The following is a 17,500-nucleotide window of genomic DNA, read 5'->3' as shown; positions in this document are numbered from 1 at the left end:
AGGTCGGCAAAAAAATTTGATACAAAGGGGTTACCATGAAACATAGAAATGAGGTCGGCAATTTTTTGCCCACCTCAAACACTTTAAGGTCCCCATTGCTGAATGCCAACCCTAATTCTAAGGGTTGTATGTATATATACTGCCCTCGGAATTAGGGTCAGCCAAAAAATGCTGACCTTGTTTCTATGTTTTATGGTAAGACCTTTGTATCAAATTTTTTTGCTAATCTCATTTTTCTATATCTATCTATCTATCTATATATATATATATATATATATATATATATATATATATATATATATATATATATATATATATATATATATATATATATATATAAATACACACTATACACTACCGTTCATAATTATTCAAATGACATTAATTTTTTTTAAAAATGCTATTTTTTATATTGCTATTTCTTATGTTTATTTTTTCACTATTAGATAATTTAAAAGTATTTTAGTTAAAATGTTTTAATAAAGATCATAAGGATAATAAAAATGTGTAAGTGGGCAAAACTACAAAAAAAATGGACCATCAACGACTATAAACGAGGACAGACATGTCGAAGTTTTAAATCTTTGGTTCAAAGATAAGATTGTTTGTCTGGAAAAAAAATTATTTGTTTAATTTATGATAAAATAGTGTGTACTATTGACTGTAAAACATGGTGGATGTAGTGATTAGGTGTGATTTGGTTAGAATGCCACAGGTGAAAATAGAGGGAATAATGACAAAATTAGTTTACTTGCACACTTAAATAATTATGCTATACCTTTGGAAAGATGAGCTATTTATTTTTTCAAATACTTGAAGCTTAAATCTAAAACATATTTTTCAAAAAATAAGTAAAAGTTATTTGACTGAGTTTGAGAATGATCAAATATTAAATAAAATGATTTAGCCTCCCCAATCACAAGATCTCTCTCCTATCGGATTGATATGAGAGGAATTAAAAGTAATGTCAAAATCCAAACCCTAATGATGCATAAGATGTGGACAAGACTTATTAGTTAGTGGCATAAAATTGACTTTGACAAATTGGATAAGTCGTTAGTTAGTAGTTAGTAGTAGAATATCAAGAATATGTATTGCGGTTATTGTCGCTAAAGGTGATTTAAAGGCAAGTAAGTTATAAACTAATCTAATCGGACTTTATATTAATTTTTTTGTAAACTTATTAAAAGGAAGATAACATATTCAGGTAGATTTTGTTTTCAATTTTTCTCCCAATAGTAAGTAAAACTATTATACATTATATTGAAAAGTACAACCATTCAAATAATTATGGATGGTAGTGTATATAAGTTTTTGCAGAATTTTTAACTAAAGTTATTTATTTTGTTATTATTTAGTAAAAGCAGTCAATGTATTTATAAGATTGATTCCAAAAATTTACTAGGTATTTACTAGTAAAATTTACTAATACAAAAATTTAAAAAATAAATAAGTTTAATATTAAAGTATTGAAAAAAAGTTCTTGAAAAATTTTAAAATTAAAATAGACTCCAAATTATCATTTTTCATTATTAGAAGTATTTAAAGTATTATGTTACTAACTTTTGGGCAATTTAATAGTTTTATTAAAATTTCTTTGTAATTTAGTTCACTACTTTATAGATTTTAGTTGTTATTTTAGAGATAGCATTATAACTGGTAATAAGCATATAATCTGATTATATTTAAATTTATATTAAAGTAACATTTTTACAAAACAATTATTAATAAAAAAAATTTTTTAAATTCTAGAACTCTTCCAATTGCTCCTGTGGAAACACCATTTTCTGGAGACTGTCAATCTTTACTGAAAATATTGACAAGATTTAATTTTGATGACAGCAAAACTGCCAATGTGGAAAACAATGAGTCTTTTGATGTATGAGGAAGTATTTTCTATCAATGTATGTGAATATATATCTGTGTGCAAAAGGAAAAAGGAGATGATTCAAAAAGAAGATGAGTTAAAAAATTTTGAAAATGAGTTATACACAGCATTTGAATAATAATATTATTAAGTATCAAAAAAAAAGTTTAAATTTTAAATATCCCCTCAAAAAATTAGCACTTGATTCATTATACAAGGCTTGAAATTGTACTTTTACAAAAATGTAACTGCACCAATTTTATATTTCTTCTGCTGTAAAGTGACATTTCATGACTTATCTCCCTTTTCCTTTTGCACACAGATTAAAATATTTCCCATGTTACAATGAAAGGGCCAAATGTTTAAGCAGAAAATAGCATAAGAATGTGTCAACTCCTAAAATGCACCAAGACACTTGATGACATTATGGGTGTCATATATTACCAAAAACATTTCACTCATTTTTCAAAACATTTCAAGTATAGCAAGATGGGTTTCAAAAGAATCAAAATATTTTAGAGATTTCATAAACAACAATTTTTTTAAAAACCTTTTAAAAAAAGATATTATTAAAAAAGATTTTGTTAGTTTTTTTACAAAATTTTTTACAATAAATTTTTAAAAGGTTTTAGGTTTTCTGTTTAAAATTTTTTATTTATATAATAAATATTAAATGATGGTCCTATCCTCATTTTACAAATGCTTACATAGTATTATAAAATATTTATATGTAGTTTTGTTTATACTTAGTTGTTGATTTTTTAATTTTTGCTTCTATATTTAATTCAAAAGCATAATGATGAAAATACTTAATTGCACCATTGGAGCTCATAAAATTTTTAGCCACACATAGTTCATAATTTTTTTCAGAATATAAAGAAATATTTTTTATAACTACAATATTTAAATCTGAGCTTCAGTAAGATCTTGTTAATTCACTCTTTTAAAGTTTTATTCGTGAATCAAAATGCTCAATCAGAATTAAACTATATTTTAAATATTACACATAAATTATCTTAAATACTTTATGTAGTTTCATTTGTACTACATTTTTTTTATTGCTTAAAATTAAAAAAATCTTTTTAAAATTGTTGAAGAGCAAATATTGCACTTAGTGCAGTAGAAAGTATTTCAAATATAATGCAATAGTGACCAAGTCTATTTCAACGCTTTTGGAACAAAAAGAATATTTTCTTTTTGTCAATCACAAAATTTACTTTATTTTAGCAAACAATAAAGAAGATTATAACAATCTTTTATTTTATGAGAAATTAAATTTTTATTTAATAATATCTTTTTTTCAATTTTAATGTTTTTTAGTTACTTTTAAAAATGTCTTTTATTTCAAAATATCTACAAAAAGTATGTGTTTAAACTATTTTTAATATTTTTCCTAATTTTAGAATGAATTGCATGGACGGCTGCTTAATATAAGACGTCAACTTGCAAATAAATTAGATATTGCGCCATACATGATTGCTACAAATAAGAACTTGCAAGACATTATAAAATTTAGGTATTTTACTGTAACATCTACAACATACTCGGCTGCATGCTGAGTATGTTGTAGCTATATTTATTATATTATTTATCTTACTCTTTTAAGTTCAATATTATATACATTATTATTTATTATTTGTAAAGTATAATTCTTTTAAATTTGTCGTAGTTTTTTAGTTTTATCTGTTGTTTGTTTTCTTCAGTTTCTAAAATTGATTTCTAAAATTCTATTGTTGGTTACTTTCTTGTACATACTGTTTGTTATTTTAAATATTTCTATAAAATATTCTTAATTAATACTTTAATTTAAAAACTGATTAAATTCAAACCAATCAACAACTTTTAAAAAATGTCTTAGTTATATAATTTTTTTTTAACTTTTATTATCTCCCTTGTGTATATTTTTGTCCAGACCAAGTTGTAAATCTTCTTTGCTAACAATTGATGGGATATCAGAGCATTTATGTCAAAGAATTGGTGACGCTTTTATAAAAGAAATTGAAGAGTTTTGTAGAGAAAAAAACTTAAGTCTTGATAACATGCCAAACAAACCTGTTAATGAAAGTTGCTCAATTTCGGTTAGTTTTTACATTTTAGTTTATCCTATTTTTTGTATTATTATTATTGTTACTATTTGTTATTGATTTTCTCAATAGGTTTCTTTCTCTTTTTTAGTTAAAAAATCTTACTTTAACTCGTGGAGATGGTTACAAAAAACCATTATCAGGTACACAACTAGAATCTTATGAATTGTATCAAGAGCAGAAGAGTTCTGTTGTAAGTTTTTCATGTTTCACTGAAATTTATTAGTTTTATGGTTATAACCCATTGTTGACAGTGAATTTTTTTTTTACAAGTTTTTTTTTTTTTTTATAACTTCTTTAGGCCAAAAAGTAAATTGTAAAACTTTTTTTTTTATTATACTTATCTCTCAATTGGGTTGCATAAATAACAATATGTATTAAAATTTTTTTTGGCTAGTAATTTCCTCAGTTCTTGTACATTTTGAAGTTGCTGGTGTCAGTTGTGTACATGGTGGGAATTTACAAATGTCCCATAGTTTTGGTGTTCGCAAAACTTTTGGTTTATAAGCATTTATTTGATTTATAAAATATAAGCACTCTTTTGATTTATGAAAAACCATATTTTTCTGAAAGTTACATTTATATTTAAAGCAAAAAGTTAATTGATTTTAAATCTTTTTCCTTTTTCTTTGGTGCACAAATGAACTTTCTTGAAAAAGTTATTGCAGCTGGCACAGACAGGGTTGTCAGGAGTTTCATCCTAAATTTAAAAACTTGAAGTCATTTAAATTATTGTATTTAATAAGTTTTTTTAACATTAACCAAATGCAGAGAAATCTAGTGGGTTCAAATCTAGACTGCTGTAGGACCATTCTGACACTTGAACGAAACAAAAGAAATTTTTCTTACATTATACTTAAACTGCTTTGGATTTAAGAATTTTCATGTTACATTTTAGTAAAAAATGTTAGATATGGCAAGTAGAGGTTATAAGTTATCACCAGATTGCTTTTGTTATATTTATTGTACTGCATATACTCTTGTGAGTATTATATTGTGTTAAAACAAGCGAAGGTCAACATTATGTTTGATACTTAGTAAATTGTGGTTCATGAAGCATTTTGGAATAAGAATGGGTGATCAGGATAGTTCATCAATCCCTTGTGAATGCTGTCGATTAATACGATGGCAGATTTTGTAGCAGCAAGAAATCTATGCCCTTAACCATTCATAAAATCTAAAAACAGCCGACGAGATTATTTTAAAAATTGTTACTTTCGTATGGTTCGTATATTTAGAAATATAAAAGCCATAAGGGTAACAGTTAAGTACTTTTTCTGTTGCTCCAAGATCTCACAATGAAAATGAAATACGTTAACTTCTGCTTTTAAGGTGTTTGCTTCTTGTAGCTGGTGCTCAGAATATCTAAATTTCTACACAATGTTTTCGGGTTTCACAGTGACAATTTTCACCCTTCTATTCTTGTTGTGCACTTTGTGCGCCTAAGGAAAGACTATTGGAATGTAAAGATTTTACTCCAGAAAACTAATTACAGCTGATATAACTTAGGTGTGTGCAGGAATTTAAAGATGTATGGGTGTCTGATGGGTCTCTAAAGTGGATACATAAAACAGCTGTGTTTTTTGTTTACATGGGTTGAACAGTTTCAATCTAACCTCGTGTTATTTTTGAAAAAATATTTTCTAGTCATTTTCACTTACATACGTCTTAATAGATTTGGTGTGTGTGCGTTTTATTTTTTTTTTAACTTTAATCCAACTTTTTTACTCTACTAAATAAATGCTTTATTATAAATTATATTTTATTATAAATGCAATTGATATGATAAAACCTATTTTTAGTACTTTTATTTTTAAGATGTATGTGATATTTTGTTAAAATATTTTGTAAACTTAAAAATATTGATTTTAAATCTGTTATCTTCTAACATCTAACAGAGTGAAGTAGCTAAGCAAAGATCACTTCTTGAAGATACTATTTATGGACATCTTTCGGCTGCTTTGGTTTCTGGGAAATCTATAGATTTTAACAGATGTATGATGTAAACATATTCTTTTTTGCTTTTTTGTGTAAATGTCGAACCAGTAGAATGAAATATCTGAATATAAGGGTAATTTTTTTATGTTTTAATTTATAAGTATCTTGCATTTTGTTTTTTAGTAGAAATATCTGAACATGAAATTGCTAAGGTTGTTCAAGTTATTAGGTCAAAAGAAATTAATTCAGGTAGTATTATTTTGATCGTTGTATCGGTAGTATTATTTTGATCGTTGTATTATTTGAATTGGTCATATTTTTATAACGATTAATGTATCGTTTTTTTTTTTATTCATATCTGTAAGAAAAATGTTATTGATACGATTTTTTTGAATAAAAAGTTAATAATTATAATTTTTACGTGGTTTTTAAAACGTTTGAATTTTACTGATATTGCATAAAAGTTTAGAAATTAAATATAATATTTTGCTTGCTTACAGATATAAGACGGTTACATCCCATAAAGGATATGTTACCTGTCGATATTGGTTACGGAAAAATTCGCTTTATAATAACCATGCTCGAGATTACTTATGGTGTGACAGATAACCTGCAACCTCCAGCAATTATTTCAAATAATTTTGATTATGTTCCTAAAGTATGTCAATTTTTTTTTTTTTTTTTTTTTTTTTCGAATCATTTTTATATTTGCAATTAAATGTTACGTGATTATTTCTTTATCTTTTTTTTTTTTATCAAAAAAAAAGGCAAGTAAAGTGGATGCTTACTTTAAAAAAGATGAATCTTCCCCAAAGGTCGATTGCCAGGTGGCAGGTAAAAGAAAGGTGCCAGAATGGATGTCAGCATCGTCAGGTTTAACTTATAAAAGAACAAGTTGTAAAAATAAAAAGCTTTTTTGATTTTTTTGAATCGTTGTAAATATTTTTGGAAAATAAAAAAAAATCCCGCCTGTTTTTATAATATTCTCATTTAACATAAAGTAAATCGATATTAATAAAAAGCAACCATTTTTACGTATTTACGTATTATTTTCATATATAGAATTATGCAAAAACTTCTGAAAAGTCTTAGTTAACTATCAAACAGGAATATTAAATATAAAACTTATACTTGAAAATCCACTTCTGAGTATTTGTGCAGCAATACTAACTGTAATTACTATGAGTGAGTTTCCGTGTGTTTCTGGAGTCTGTTGCATGCGATTTTCTTAGAGTGAAGTTTGTTTCAGTGTGTGCCTCTTTAATTTGCAAACGTAGGAGTAGCTATTACTATTTTAGGCCTAAATATAGTGGAAAATTTTTTCCTTACTGACGATCTGCTGCCGTCACGTTTAAATTTAGGTTGTTCTTGTATATCTCGTGAAGGTTCATCAATAGAGGTTTCATTTTTACTTCCCAATGCGGTTGCTAATAATCTAGGCCGTTCTTTTCGCAAAATACTCCAGCCATTTTTATGCGCGGCTGATGATTTTTCCGAATTTTCTGCTTGGTGGTTATTAGAAAGCAATTCGTTATTAATTGTACTTATATTATCAGACAAAAATAAAGGTGTATTAAAGTCATTTTGCTCCCTTACTGATGATGCCAGGTCAGAGTAACTTTTACTTTTGCCTGATTTTTTAAGAGACCGCTGCTTTTGGCTTCGCTTTGATGACGATCGTGATTTTTCTTTTTTTGTCATGCTGCAACTTGGAACTCTAATAGTTAACCCTTCATCTTGTTCATCAGTACATTTTTTTCTCTCGTTAGAATTGCTTTGCTCATTTATATCCGAATTAGAATCGGTGCTTAATGTTTCTAATCCTTCGCTTAGTGAATATCGACTTCTTCGATTTTCCATGGCTGAACATGCACTATGAACACTGATCGAATCATCTTCATTTTTTTTATCCCATACAAATAAATTGACTTCAAAATCGTTGTCATTTTGTGATCTTTCAGTTGATGGAGTTAACGTGTGTGAGCGAGTGCGTAATTTAGAGTCAATTTTAAGGTAATCGATAGAAGTAATTTGTTTTGAACTTTCAACACAAGCATAAGCGTCTCTAATCATGCTGCTAAACAACTCGTATATTGATACATAATCATTTGCTGCTGATATTTCACCGAACCTTGCATTAAATTTTTTTGCAAGTGCTTTTCCTTCTTCTAAACTTATTACGCGAAGATGTTCTAAATCATTTTTATTTCCAATTAGAGAATATCTTAAAGGAATGGCTTCTCGTATTTTTCCAGATTTTTCCACAAATGTTTTAATACTTTGAAGAATGTCTTTTGCAATATTAAAAGAAGAGCGATTATCTATAGCATATATAACTGCTATGCATGAAGCCCAAGACACGTGGCAGTTATTATCAACCTGGAAATGAAATAAATTTATAAATATGTGTTAAATGGAAATAATATTTATATAGTTTTATTCGTTTGTTCATACCGAGGCTGACGTATCTCTAAGTTCGTAACAAACAGTATCGTTTTCTATAACAATTTCTCTTTTGTAAGTATTGTCAACATTGTGTTGATATTCCCCAATGTATCTCTTGGTCATGAATCGAACACTCACAGCTAAAAAATAATTTTTGATTAGAGCTTACAATCAAATTAATGAAGCAGAAACAAATATTTTTAAACCAAATAAAATTTATGGTTATTTTAAAATTAACCTATTACTTGAGATTTCCACATAATAGAAAAATAGAGTAAGTCACTTAGATTGTTAGTTTTTAATCTAAAACACTCGTCATTGGCCCAAAATAGCGAGTACTATTTTGAACAAAACCGTTTGGTTTCAGACAGAAAAAAATCATTAGAACGTTTTTTTCTTTTGGTTATTAAAATGTTCCAAAAAGACCAAATTGTCACAGTGTATCGCGGAAGACCATTTAATTATATAGGTTACTTTGCTTTTTATTATTATTATTATTATTATTATTATTAATTTTTACCAATGTTATTTATGTAAACTTCTAATTCAAAATTGTTTAAATTAATTTAGATTCTGATATATTTTATGTCTATTTTTCGAAAAGCAGAGAACTTACCTAATCACTACTTAATACATTTTAGTAGTAACAAATTTGTAATAGTTAATAAAAAAGAATGTAAACTTCTAATACCAAATTATACGTTTCAAGGTTATCCAGTTACTTTAATTTTTGAATTATCTTTTTAATTATGTTTAACTATTTAATTAATTTTTTATTTTTTAACTTTTATGAAATTTATCAAAAATCAGTTTTCTAATAGTTTGCTTACATATAACATACCTTTAGGCGATTCAAAGGCTGTTTATGTAGGTTAGTAAATCCAACGGTTTTGTAATGTCTAATAATAATTTATGATTTAAAATAAATAATAATAATAATCAAGATAATGGTAATTGATATATTTATCGTAATAATAATGATAAGTTTATAGTAATAAAAATGATAATTGATAGTTTTTTAATGTTTAAAAATGATAATAACTGTAATGACAAATAATAATGTCTACTAATTATATTTTTACTTTAGGTTCTTTTTTGATAACATTTTATTGTTAAATATTGTAAAACAATATTTCTTTTTTTTTAAATTATCCATGGATATATTTTTAAGAATATAAAACCGCATCGGACTTACTTAATCCGTTGGTATGAATGGTGATAATATAAAAAATTGTATTAATGATATGAAATCTTGAATGATAAATTTGAATATCTTATTTTCGAAATGAATGATGAAATGAAAAATGATAAGATAATGAATATTGAAGTGAAGTTTTAATATGACATGAAATTTTATTTTTTGAAATGAATGATGAAATGGAATGAAAAATGATATGTTAACAAATAAACTATGATATAAAATTTTATTTTTTGAAATAAATGATGATATGAAATATATATATATATATTTCAATATATATATATATATATAAATATATATATATATATATATATATATATATATATATATATATTTCAATATATATATATATATATATATATATATATATATATATATATATATATATATATATCTATATATATATATATTTCAATATATATATATATATATATATATTTCAATATATATATATATATATATATATATATATATATATATATATATATATATATATATTTCAATATATATATATATATATATATATATATATATATATATATATATATATATATATATATTTCAATATATATATATATATATATATATATATATATATTTCAATATATATATATATATATATATATATATATATATATATATATATATATATATATATATATATATATTCTACTTTAGCTGTCCCAAGAGAGACCTAACGGTCTCGATGATGCGAATATGCTCAAAGCTCTGATTTAACCATGGATCTCTTGCTTCTAAAGCAAGCGTTTTAATCACTGCGCCACGGTTGTTACCAATAATATCTCACCCCAATAACATGTTATATTATTATTGGGATGATCCGACTATACTAATGGGGTAATCCAATTATACTTTGAGTGATCCTATGAAATTAGGGTAATGGTCTAATAACATTATTGAGATGATCCAATGATATTAACAAAATAAATCGATGCTATTAATTAAAAATCCTATTCTAAATAATCATGTTCGATGATAAATAATCATAAAGAAAATCATTTTTGCAGACAACGTAAATCTTTTTTTTTAACATAATAACATAACATCATTATAAGAACAAACAAATATAGCTTAGAAAGGTTTGAATGGTTTAAGTTAAATAAACTATCAGTTAACATTAATAAAACTAACGCGAATCCATTTCATCAACTTTTCAAACAAAAGAAAATATGAAATAATTTCTCAATTTATTGATGGTAATCAAAAAAAAAGAGATTTTCGCTTTTAAACTAATTTTTTTATTTTTTTTTTATTTAATTTGTTAAAAATAGAATATTAAATAAAAATTTAAAAATATACTTTTTTATTAAGAAAAATAAAACTGTTTAAATAAATTTTAAGGTCTATTTTTACTTAAAAATCGTTTATAAATTACATTTTCAAATTTATTTAAAATGCCACGCAGCCGTATTTAAAATACAATGGTGGGCTTTTTCGTTGTATTGAAATCATTGGTATATTAACAATCAAATAAAGCTCATAGAAACTTTAATCAACGTTTACCATGGTCTGAATAATCAAAAGCAGAACAAGAAGAAGTAGTTAAAGTGTTAAACATTAAGAGGAATAAGGTTTCGACATCTTGATGATACTATTACAAATTTGAATTCCTTACAATTGTATTTATATTTATTGAACAAGTTTTATTGGAATTAGAATTATTAAAAACCTGTAAGTTATTTTTATTATTATTTTTCTTAAATTGGTAATAAAACTCATTATTAAATTAATTTGCGATTGTTATTAAAATGTGTTTCACTTTTCACCAGGCTACCCTAATATTTTTAACAAATTATTTATAACCATATAGTCCTATTCTCTCAGTTAAATAAGATAGAAAACAAATAAGTCACATTCTTGTCTTACTTCAATAACATTTCAAGCTAAAAAATGTTGTTTTAACTATATAAAATCAAAGCAATCTTTATCAAGAATAATAACGTTTAATAACAACTTAATAACGTTTAATAACAACTTAATAACGTTTAATAATAACTTAATAACATTTAATAACAACTTAATAACAACAACATGTAATAATAATATAATAGTAATTAAAAAATATAAATAATAAAATGGAATTGCAGATAAAAATGTTTAAAAGTTTTTGAAAATTTCAATTTTTAAAGAATATCGGATATATCAATTATTTGTTAACTCGAATAAAATATTGACACATCTTGAGTTCTTTAAGGCGGATATTAAGTGTAGTAATGAATTATGTGACGATTGGTTATATAAGCATGCGACGTGCAACAAGGAATTCAATGACGTGTTTTTAGACATTTTGATCATGCTAAATATGTAATCATTTAGTTTACAATAAAGAATTTTGAGATTAATACTTATAACTTTTAAAGATTATCTCCGATTAAATCTCTCAAGTATCTGATTTAAAGTATTACAAGTGCATAACAGTCTTTAATTATTATTTCAGACTCTTGTACACTTGTATGCTGCATTCAATATAGCAATATTATTTTATCAGTAATTTATCCCTAAGGAATATAATTACTGAAGAGACTTAATAGATAGAGTTTATGAGTTTAAAAGGACTTAAAAATAAATATGGCAATTTATTATTGCTATTATTATTAATTTATGAGTCAGAGTATTTTTTAAAAAAAACTCTGACTAATAAATAAAAGTAGTTTTATTGAAACTTTGTCACTTTATTCTTTCTAAAATACGAAAATAGGGTTTTACCTGATTTTCCAACTTGGTGAGCACCCAAGATTGCAATTCTGATTTCTGGGAAACAAGATGCACTTTTTGAACGACTACGTTGACCGATATCATTCCTCGTCATAATTTCATTTACTGAAACTTCTACTTTGCTGTTCTAAATGTAAAAATTCTGAACAATCATCTGAACTGTTACATCGCTATGAGAAAACTTTTCTAAAACAAAAAAAAGAGGAATAGACATAATCACAATAATAGGGTAAAGAAAAAACCGATACATACATAATATATTTTTATTATTTTATATAACACATTTATATATATATATATATATATATATATATATATATATATATATATATATATATATATATAAATTATGTGAATATTTATACACATATAAATATGTTTTTAAAATGTAAATATTTATATGCATACAAATATGTATGTTTACGTATATAAAACATACATATATGTATGTTTTATATACATACATCTATGTGAATATTTATCAAATTCAATTATGTTAAAAAAATTGCTAAACCACTTTAAATAAATCATTTTAAGCGTACCTTAAAACAATTTTTTGAAATTAGATGTTAACAAAAATTATTTCAATGTAATATTCTTTCGTGTATTTTATTATTCTTCTAAATTTAGATCACAAAATCCGTTTCAGTAAAATTTAATTAATATAAACATCTTAGCTTGTATCATTTCTAGAACCATGCTTGATGTTTCATTAGTCAATAAAATTTCGGCTAGTTTGTTCTCTCTTGTTGTTTGTCGATGAAAACACAGTGTTTGGTTTGTCTTAAAGCTCCGGTATTTTCTCTCTATTTTTTCTACAAATACGATAAAACACAAAAAACTTTAAAGATTTCAGATAAAAATTTTTAGTATATCAATTTAACCAAGGTTTACATAAAAATAAAAACACTTTTAAAATATAAAAAATATTATTTTTGTTTCATTTTTACCTATTTAATTAATGTTTTTATTACATTATAAAAACAATTTTGAATATAAAAATCATTTTATATTCAAATTTGTCAAACAAATAAAAGTCTGGAATGTAAACTTATTCTTTAATATGCACATAAAAAAAAAAAATTTTCTGGAAAACTTTTTAAATTTAAAATGATCATTAAAAATATCTACATCTATACAATAATAATAATAATAATAATAATAATAATAACAATAATAATAACAACAATAATAACAATAATAATAATAATAATAATAATAATAATGATAATAATGATTATAATATATATATATATATATATATATATATATATATATATATATATATATATATATATATATATATATATATATATATATATATATATATATAATATATATATATATATATATATATATATATATATATATATAAAGAGAAAGAGAGAGAGAGAGAGAGAGAGAGAGAGAGAGAGAGAGAGAGAGAGAGAGAGTAATATAACAAATAAATGTAAAAATCAAAAATCTTTTTATGCATCAAAACCCATAGAAAAATGTTCAATAAGTAGTTCATGCATTGTTGCTATGCCGTTTTTGATCCTTAGCAACCTATCAAAAAACTACGACGTAACATCAAGTTTAGTAAATGGAAGAAAAAAATCAAAAGCTGTTTTAAGTTTTAAGTTAGGTTTATGTAGAAATTTATTTTTATATTTAATTTAGAAATTAGTTTTCACAATATTCATTTAAATTTCTTTTTATTAATACTATTCATTTTTATTTTCTTAACCTAGTAAGTAAATAAGAATATCGTTTGTGGTCTCTAAAAATATTAATGCAATTATGACATTGTGGTAGAGAGCTCGCTTAGTAAGCAAGAAGTTCAGAGTTTGATCCCCACCAAGTCCCCAGTTGTAACACATTCAGCTTGTTTCTTTGCGCAGCGGTTGTTTTTTTTTGTTAAGGCACGTGTTTTTGGAGTTAAAAGAAGGATTATAATAGTAGTTAAAAATGTTGCCTTTTCAACTTTTGTGGATCCCGGTAGTGGATCTTTCGGTTTTGGGAAGGTGAATACAGTAAAAAAAAAAGAAAAAGAAATTATTTTAGGTATTTTCATTTTACAGTATCTGTAGAATGTATTAATTTGACGTTTTATATATTGCAATTTTATTTTTTATTACAGGACAGCATAGGGGGCATCAAGTTATGAACATTTTAATGCCTCGTTGTTTTTATGTTTTAATGTTGTTTGTCTTTATTTTTTTGTTTTTTTTGATAATATTTTCTGTTCCCATTTGTTTGTATTTTTTTTTTATAATATTGTTTGTTCTTGTTTGTTCTTGTTTTTCTTTTATAACACTGTTTTTTCTGAAGCTAGTAAAAATTATGATTAGTGTGGTCTCGCGCTATAAGGAATGGAAATCAGAATATATTTTTTGATTATCATAAAGGCGTTTATATACACTTGTAGCAAAAATAAATCCAACCACTCATAATTTTTATAAATAATTACTTATAAATTTAAAATTGGCGTGCTGGCTACGCACTAAAAAATCACGAGTGACGTGGCTGATGCATGTATTAAAGTTAAGCTTAATTTGTTAAAAGCGCATAACTACTTATAATATAGTTCAGAGCATCAAGTCAACAGATGGCATCTGTTTGAGTTGATGCTTTGAATTCAATTCAGGAAAATCTTATAAAAAGACCAGGATTTACCATTCCGAAACCCACAACACGATAGGCCGTTTGGCTGTGAGGAACATTCAGATTTAAATCTCACAACTTTTTACTCAACTTTATCCTTGTGCCTTGTAAAAAGAACTTTAATTTTCGATCTACCGAGCTGCATTAAAATTATGCCTTTTTCTAAAAATACCTGCTTAAAATGTAATAAAAAACACAAGGATCTGACTGTTAAAATGTGGCAACATTTAAATGTTAAAACGACGGTTAAAATGTGGCGACAAATCACATTCTAAGACAAAGCGCAAGCAGCTGGCAGCACACAAAGCCAATGCTTGCCGACCACTGAATTCAACCCCGATTTATTGCAACTTTTGTTTAGCAATGTCCTGCAGTTATTATTTAGGGAGCAATAACTTCCATCGCTAATGGTGGTTTTCACAACTTTTACAAAATAAGACTGTCAATATATTTGTATATATTATAATCATTAAAGAAAAACCAAGTTGTTCAGAGATTTATGATATACATACATATATATATATATATATATATATATATATATATATATATATAATATATATATATATATATATATATATATATATACATGTATATATATATATATATATATATATATATATATATATATATATATGTATATATATACATATATATATATATACATATATATATATATATATATATATATATATATATATATATACATATACATATATATATATATATATATATATATATATATATATATATATATATATATATATATATATATATATATATATATCATCTGTAAATTGAATTTTTTTGAGATTTAGTAACTCTTCCTGATAATGGTGAAACTTAAAGTTGTAGAAAATAGTTAGATAAGTGTTTTTTACTAATTTATTATTGCTCTGTTCTTTAAGAACATTGAGCACTCTCTTTGTAAAATTCACTAACAAATTTTTCATATATATATATGTATATATATATATATATATATATATATATATATATATATATATATATATATATAATATATATATATATATGTATATATATATATATATATAAATATATATATATATATATATATATATGTATATACTATCATTGTTTAAAAAAAAACATAATGTTAAGCAGAGGTTTTCGATATTGTGACAAACGTTTTACTCTCCGTAAAAATAAAGTTTTCTTAAAACGATATTGATAATCAGAATTTCTATTTTTCGAACCAAATTAAAAAAAAAAAAAGGCTTTTATAATCGTCAAAGCTTCTTTTTCAAATAATGTTTCTAAAATTAGATTTGGAAGTATTTCACTTCTAAGTAAAGCTCTGACGAAGTTAGCGCGGTCGGAAGTAGCACTTGCAAAACGAGCGCAAAGTCTACAAAGAAAGTTTGTTTACCGAACGGCTACTGTAACAATTAAAAAATTTTATATACCAAGTTGTTCGTAACAAAGTGTTTATGTTCAGTATCGCAACATATCAAAATTTTATTTGTTAAGATTATAATAAAATAATAAAAAAATTATTACAAAACAATGCTTTTCCGAAGCAGTCTCTTGTGGAAAAGTCACTTACGAAAAAAACTCTGAAACACGTCATAATGAATAAGTGATTATAAACACGTCGTGGTGATTAAGTGAATAAGATTGATTAAATACGTTTAATTGACAAAATAAGTTAATGCTGAAAATCTGTTGATACCAATCGCGTGTAAAATGCGTGCACAAATTTTATAAACAAATGCAGATTTTATATATACTTTTATAATATACGTTTATAAGTTTAGTGTACAGAACATATTTGCTGTACTAATGACACATAGCAGCACGCTTTACAAATGGCACGTAACAGTTAGCCCATTGTCTAACATCTAAAAACAGCATTTACTAAATGAAAAGTTCAAAACAATTGTGTGTAGTTGCAGTCACAGACAATGCTTCCAATATGGATCGCGATGATAGTGATGAATAAGTGGTGATGATGATGGTTCTAATAAAGAAGGGGCTTGTGAAGATGTTTTAATGCAACTATCATCCTATATCTATTTTGTCGGTATTTTCAAAACGGAGAGAATTTTATATAACTCTTGGAGAGAATTTTATATAACCGAATTTATAATCATTATCTATAAACAGTTTAAAATATAGCAATAAATATGGATTAAAAAAAGTAACTCAACAGAGCACGCAACTCTTCAGTTCACTAGAGTTATAACTAACTCTTTTGAAAGTTCCAATATACAGTTAGGGTTTTTATCAATCCTTCATAACAATTGATCACAAAATTCTTTTAAATAAACTAAAGATTTACGGAATAGGCGGTAGTGTTTTATATTGGCTTAAAAAGAGATTTCGATGCTTATCGAATGTTCTTAGATATATAGATATTATGTACACATATATAGAAAAGTATAAATGTAAAGTATATATTTTTGTATATATAATATATACTAAAAATGGAAAAAAGTCCGAAGTTGATGTTTGTTTCATTGACTCGCACAGTTCTTTTTCAAACAGCTTTAGAACATTCAAAGCTACTATTTCAATTTTACCACTCTGAGAAAACATTGAAAAAATAACAAGTGTATCAAT

At 24.7% G+C, this 17,500-nt stretch overlaps 2 protein-coding genes across 3 annotated transcripts in view; one reads left to right on the top strand and one right to left on the bottom strand.

Annotated features, from left to right (window-relative positions):
• Positions 1–6,867, top strand: part of LOC100213322 (bifunctional 3'-5' exonuclease/ATP-dependent helicase WRN) — a 52,278-nt gene extending 45,411 nt beyond the window's left edge. Inside the window, exons 19-26 of the mRNA XM_065814226.1 lie at positions 1,753–1,879; positions 3,271–3,383; positions 3,780–3,945; positions 4,043–4,144; positions 5,850–5,946; positions 6,073–6,138; positions 6,390–6,547; positions 6,657–6,867. Coding sequence (XP_065670298.1) covers positions 1,753–1,879; positions 3,271–3,383; positions 3,780–3,945; positions 4,043–4,144; positions 5,850–5,946; positions 6,073–6,138; positions 6,390–6,547; positions 6,657–6,809 — 982 coding nt within the window. The 3' untranslated portion in view covers positions 6,810–6,867. The remainder of the gene's footprint in view (positions 1–1,752; positions 1,880–3,270; positions 3,384–3,779; positions 3,946–4,042; positions 4,145–5,849; positions 5,947–6,072; positions 6,139–6,389; positions 6,548–6,656) is intronic.
• Positions 6,868–6,917: 50 nt separating this feature from the next.
• The window catches only part of LOC100206304 (uncharacterized), a 14,291-nt gene continuing 3,708 nt past the window's right edge, over positions 6,918–17,500 (bottom strand). The window contains exons 2-5 of one of the 2 annotated variants that reach the window (XM_065814228.1): positions 12,814–13,086; positions 12,263–12,398; positions 8,344–8,474; positions 6,918–8,268 (exon numbers count right to left, since the gene is read on the bottom strand). In XM_065814228.1, the coding sequence (XP_065670300.1) occupies positions 7,150–8,268; positions 8,344–8,474; positions 12,263–12,365 (1,353 nt within the window). In that variant the 5' untranslated portion in view covers positions 12,366–12,398; positions 12,814–13,086 and the 3' untranslated portion in view covers positions 6,918–7,149. Of the gene's footprint in view, positions 8,269–8,343; positions 8,475–12,262; positions 12,458–12,813; positions 13,087–17,500 lie in introns of both variants that reach the window. The other variant, XM_065814227.1, reaches the window with a different exon arrangement.

The sequence above is a fragment of the Hydra vulgaris genome, chromosome 12, assembly GCF_038396675.1.
Source record: "Hydra vulgaris chromosome 12, alternate assembly HydraT2T_AEP".
Classification (NCBI taxonomy): Eukaryota; Metazoa; Cnidaria; class Hydrozoa; order Anthoathecata; family Hydridae; genus Hydra; species Hydra vulgaris.
The sequence above is the reverse complement of the archived record's forward strand: the minus strand, read 5'-3'. Positions and strand labels throughout refer to the sequence as shown.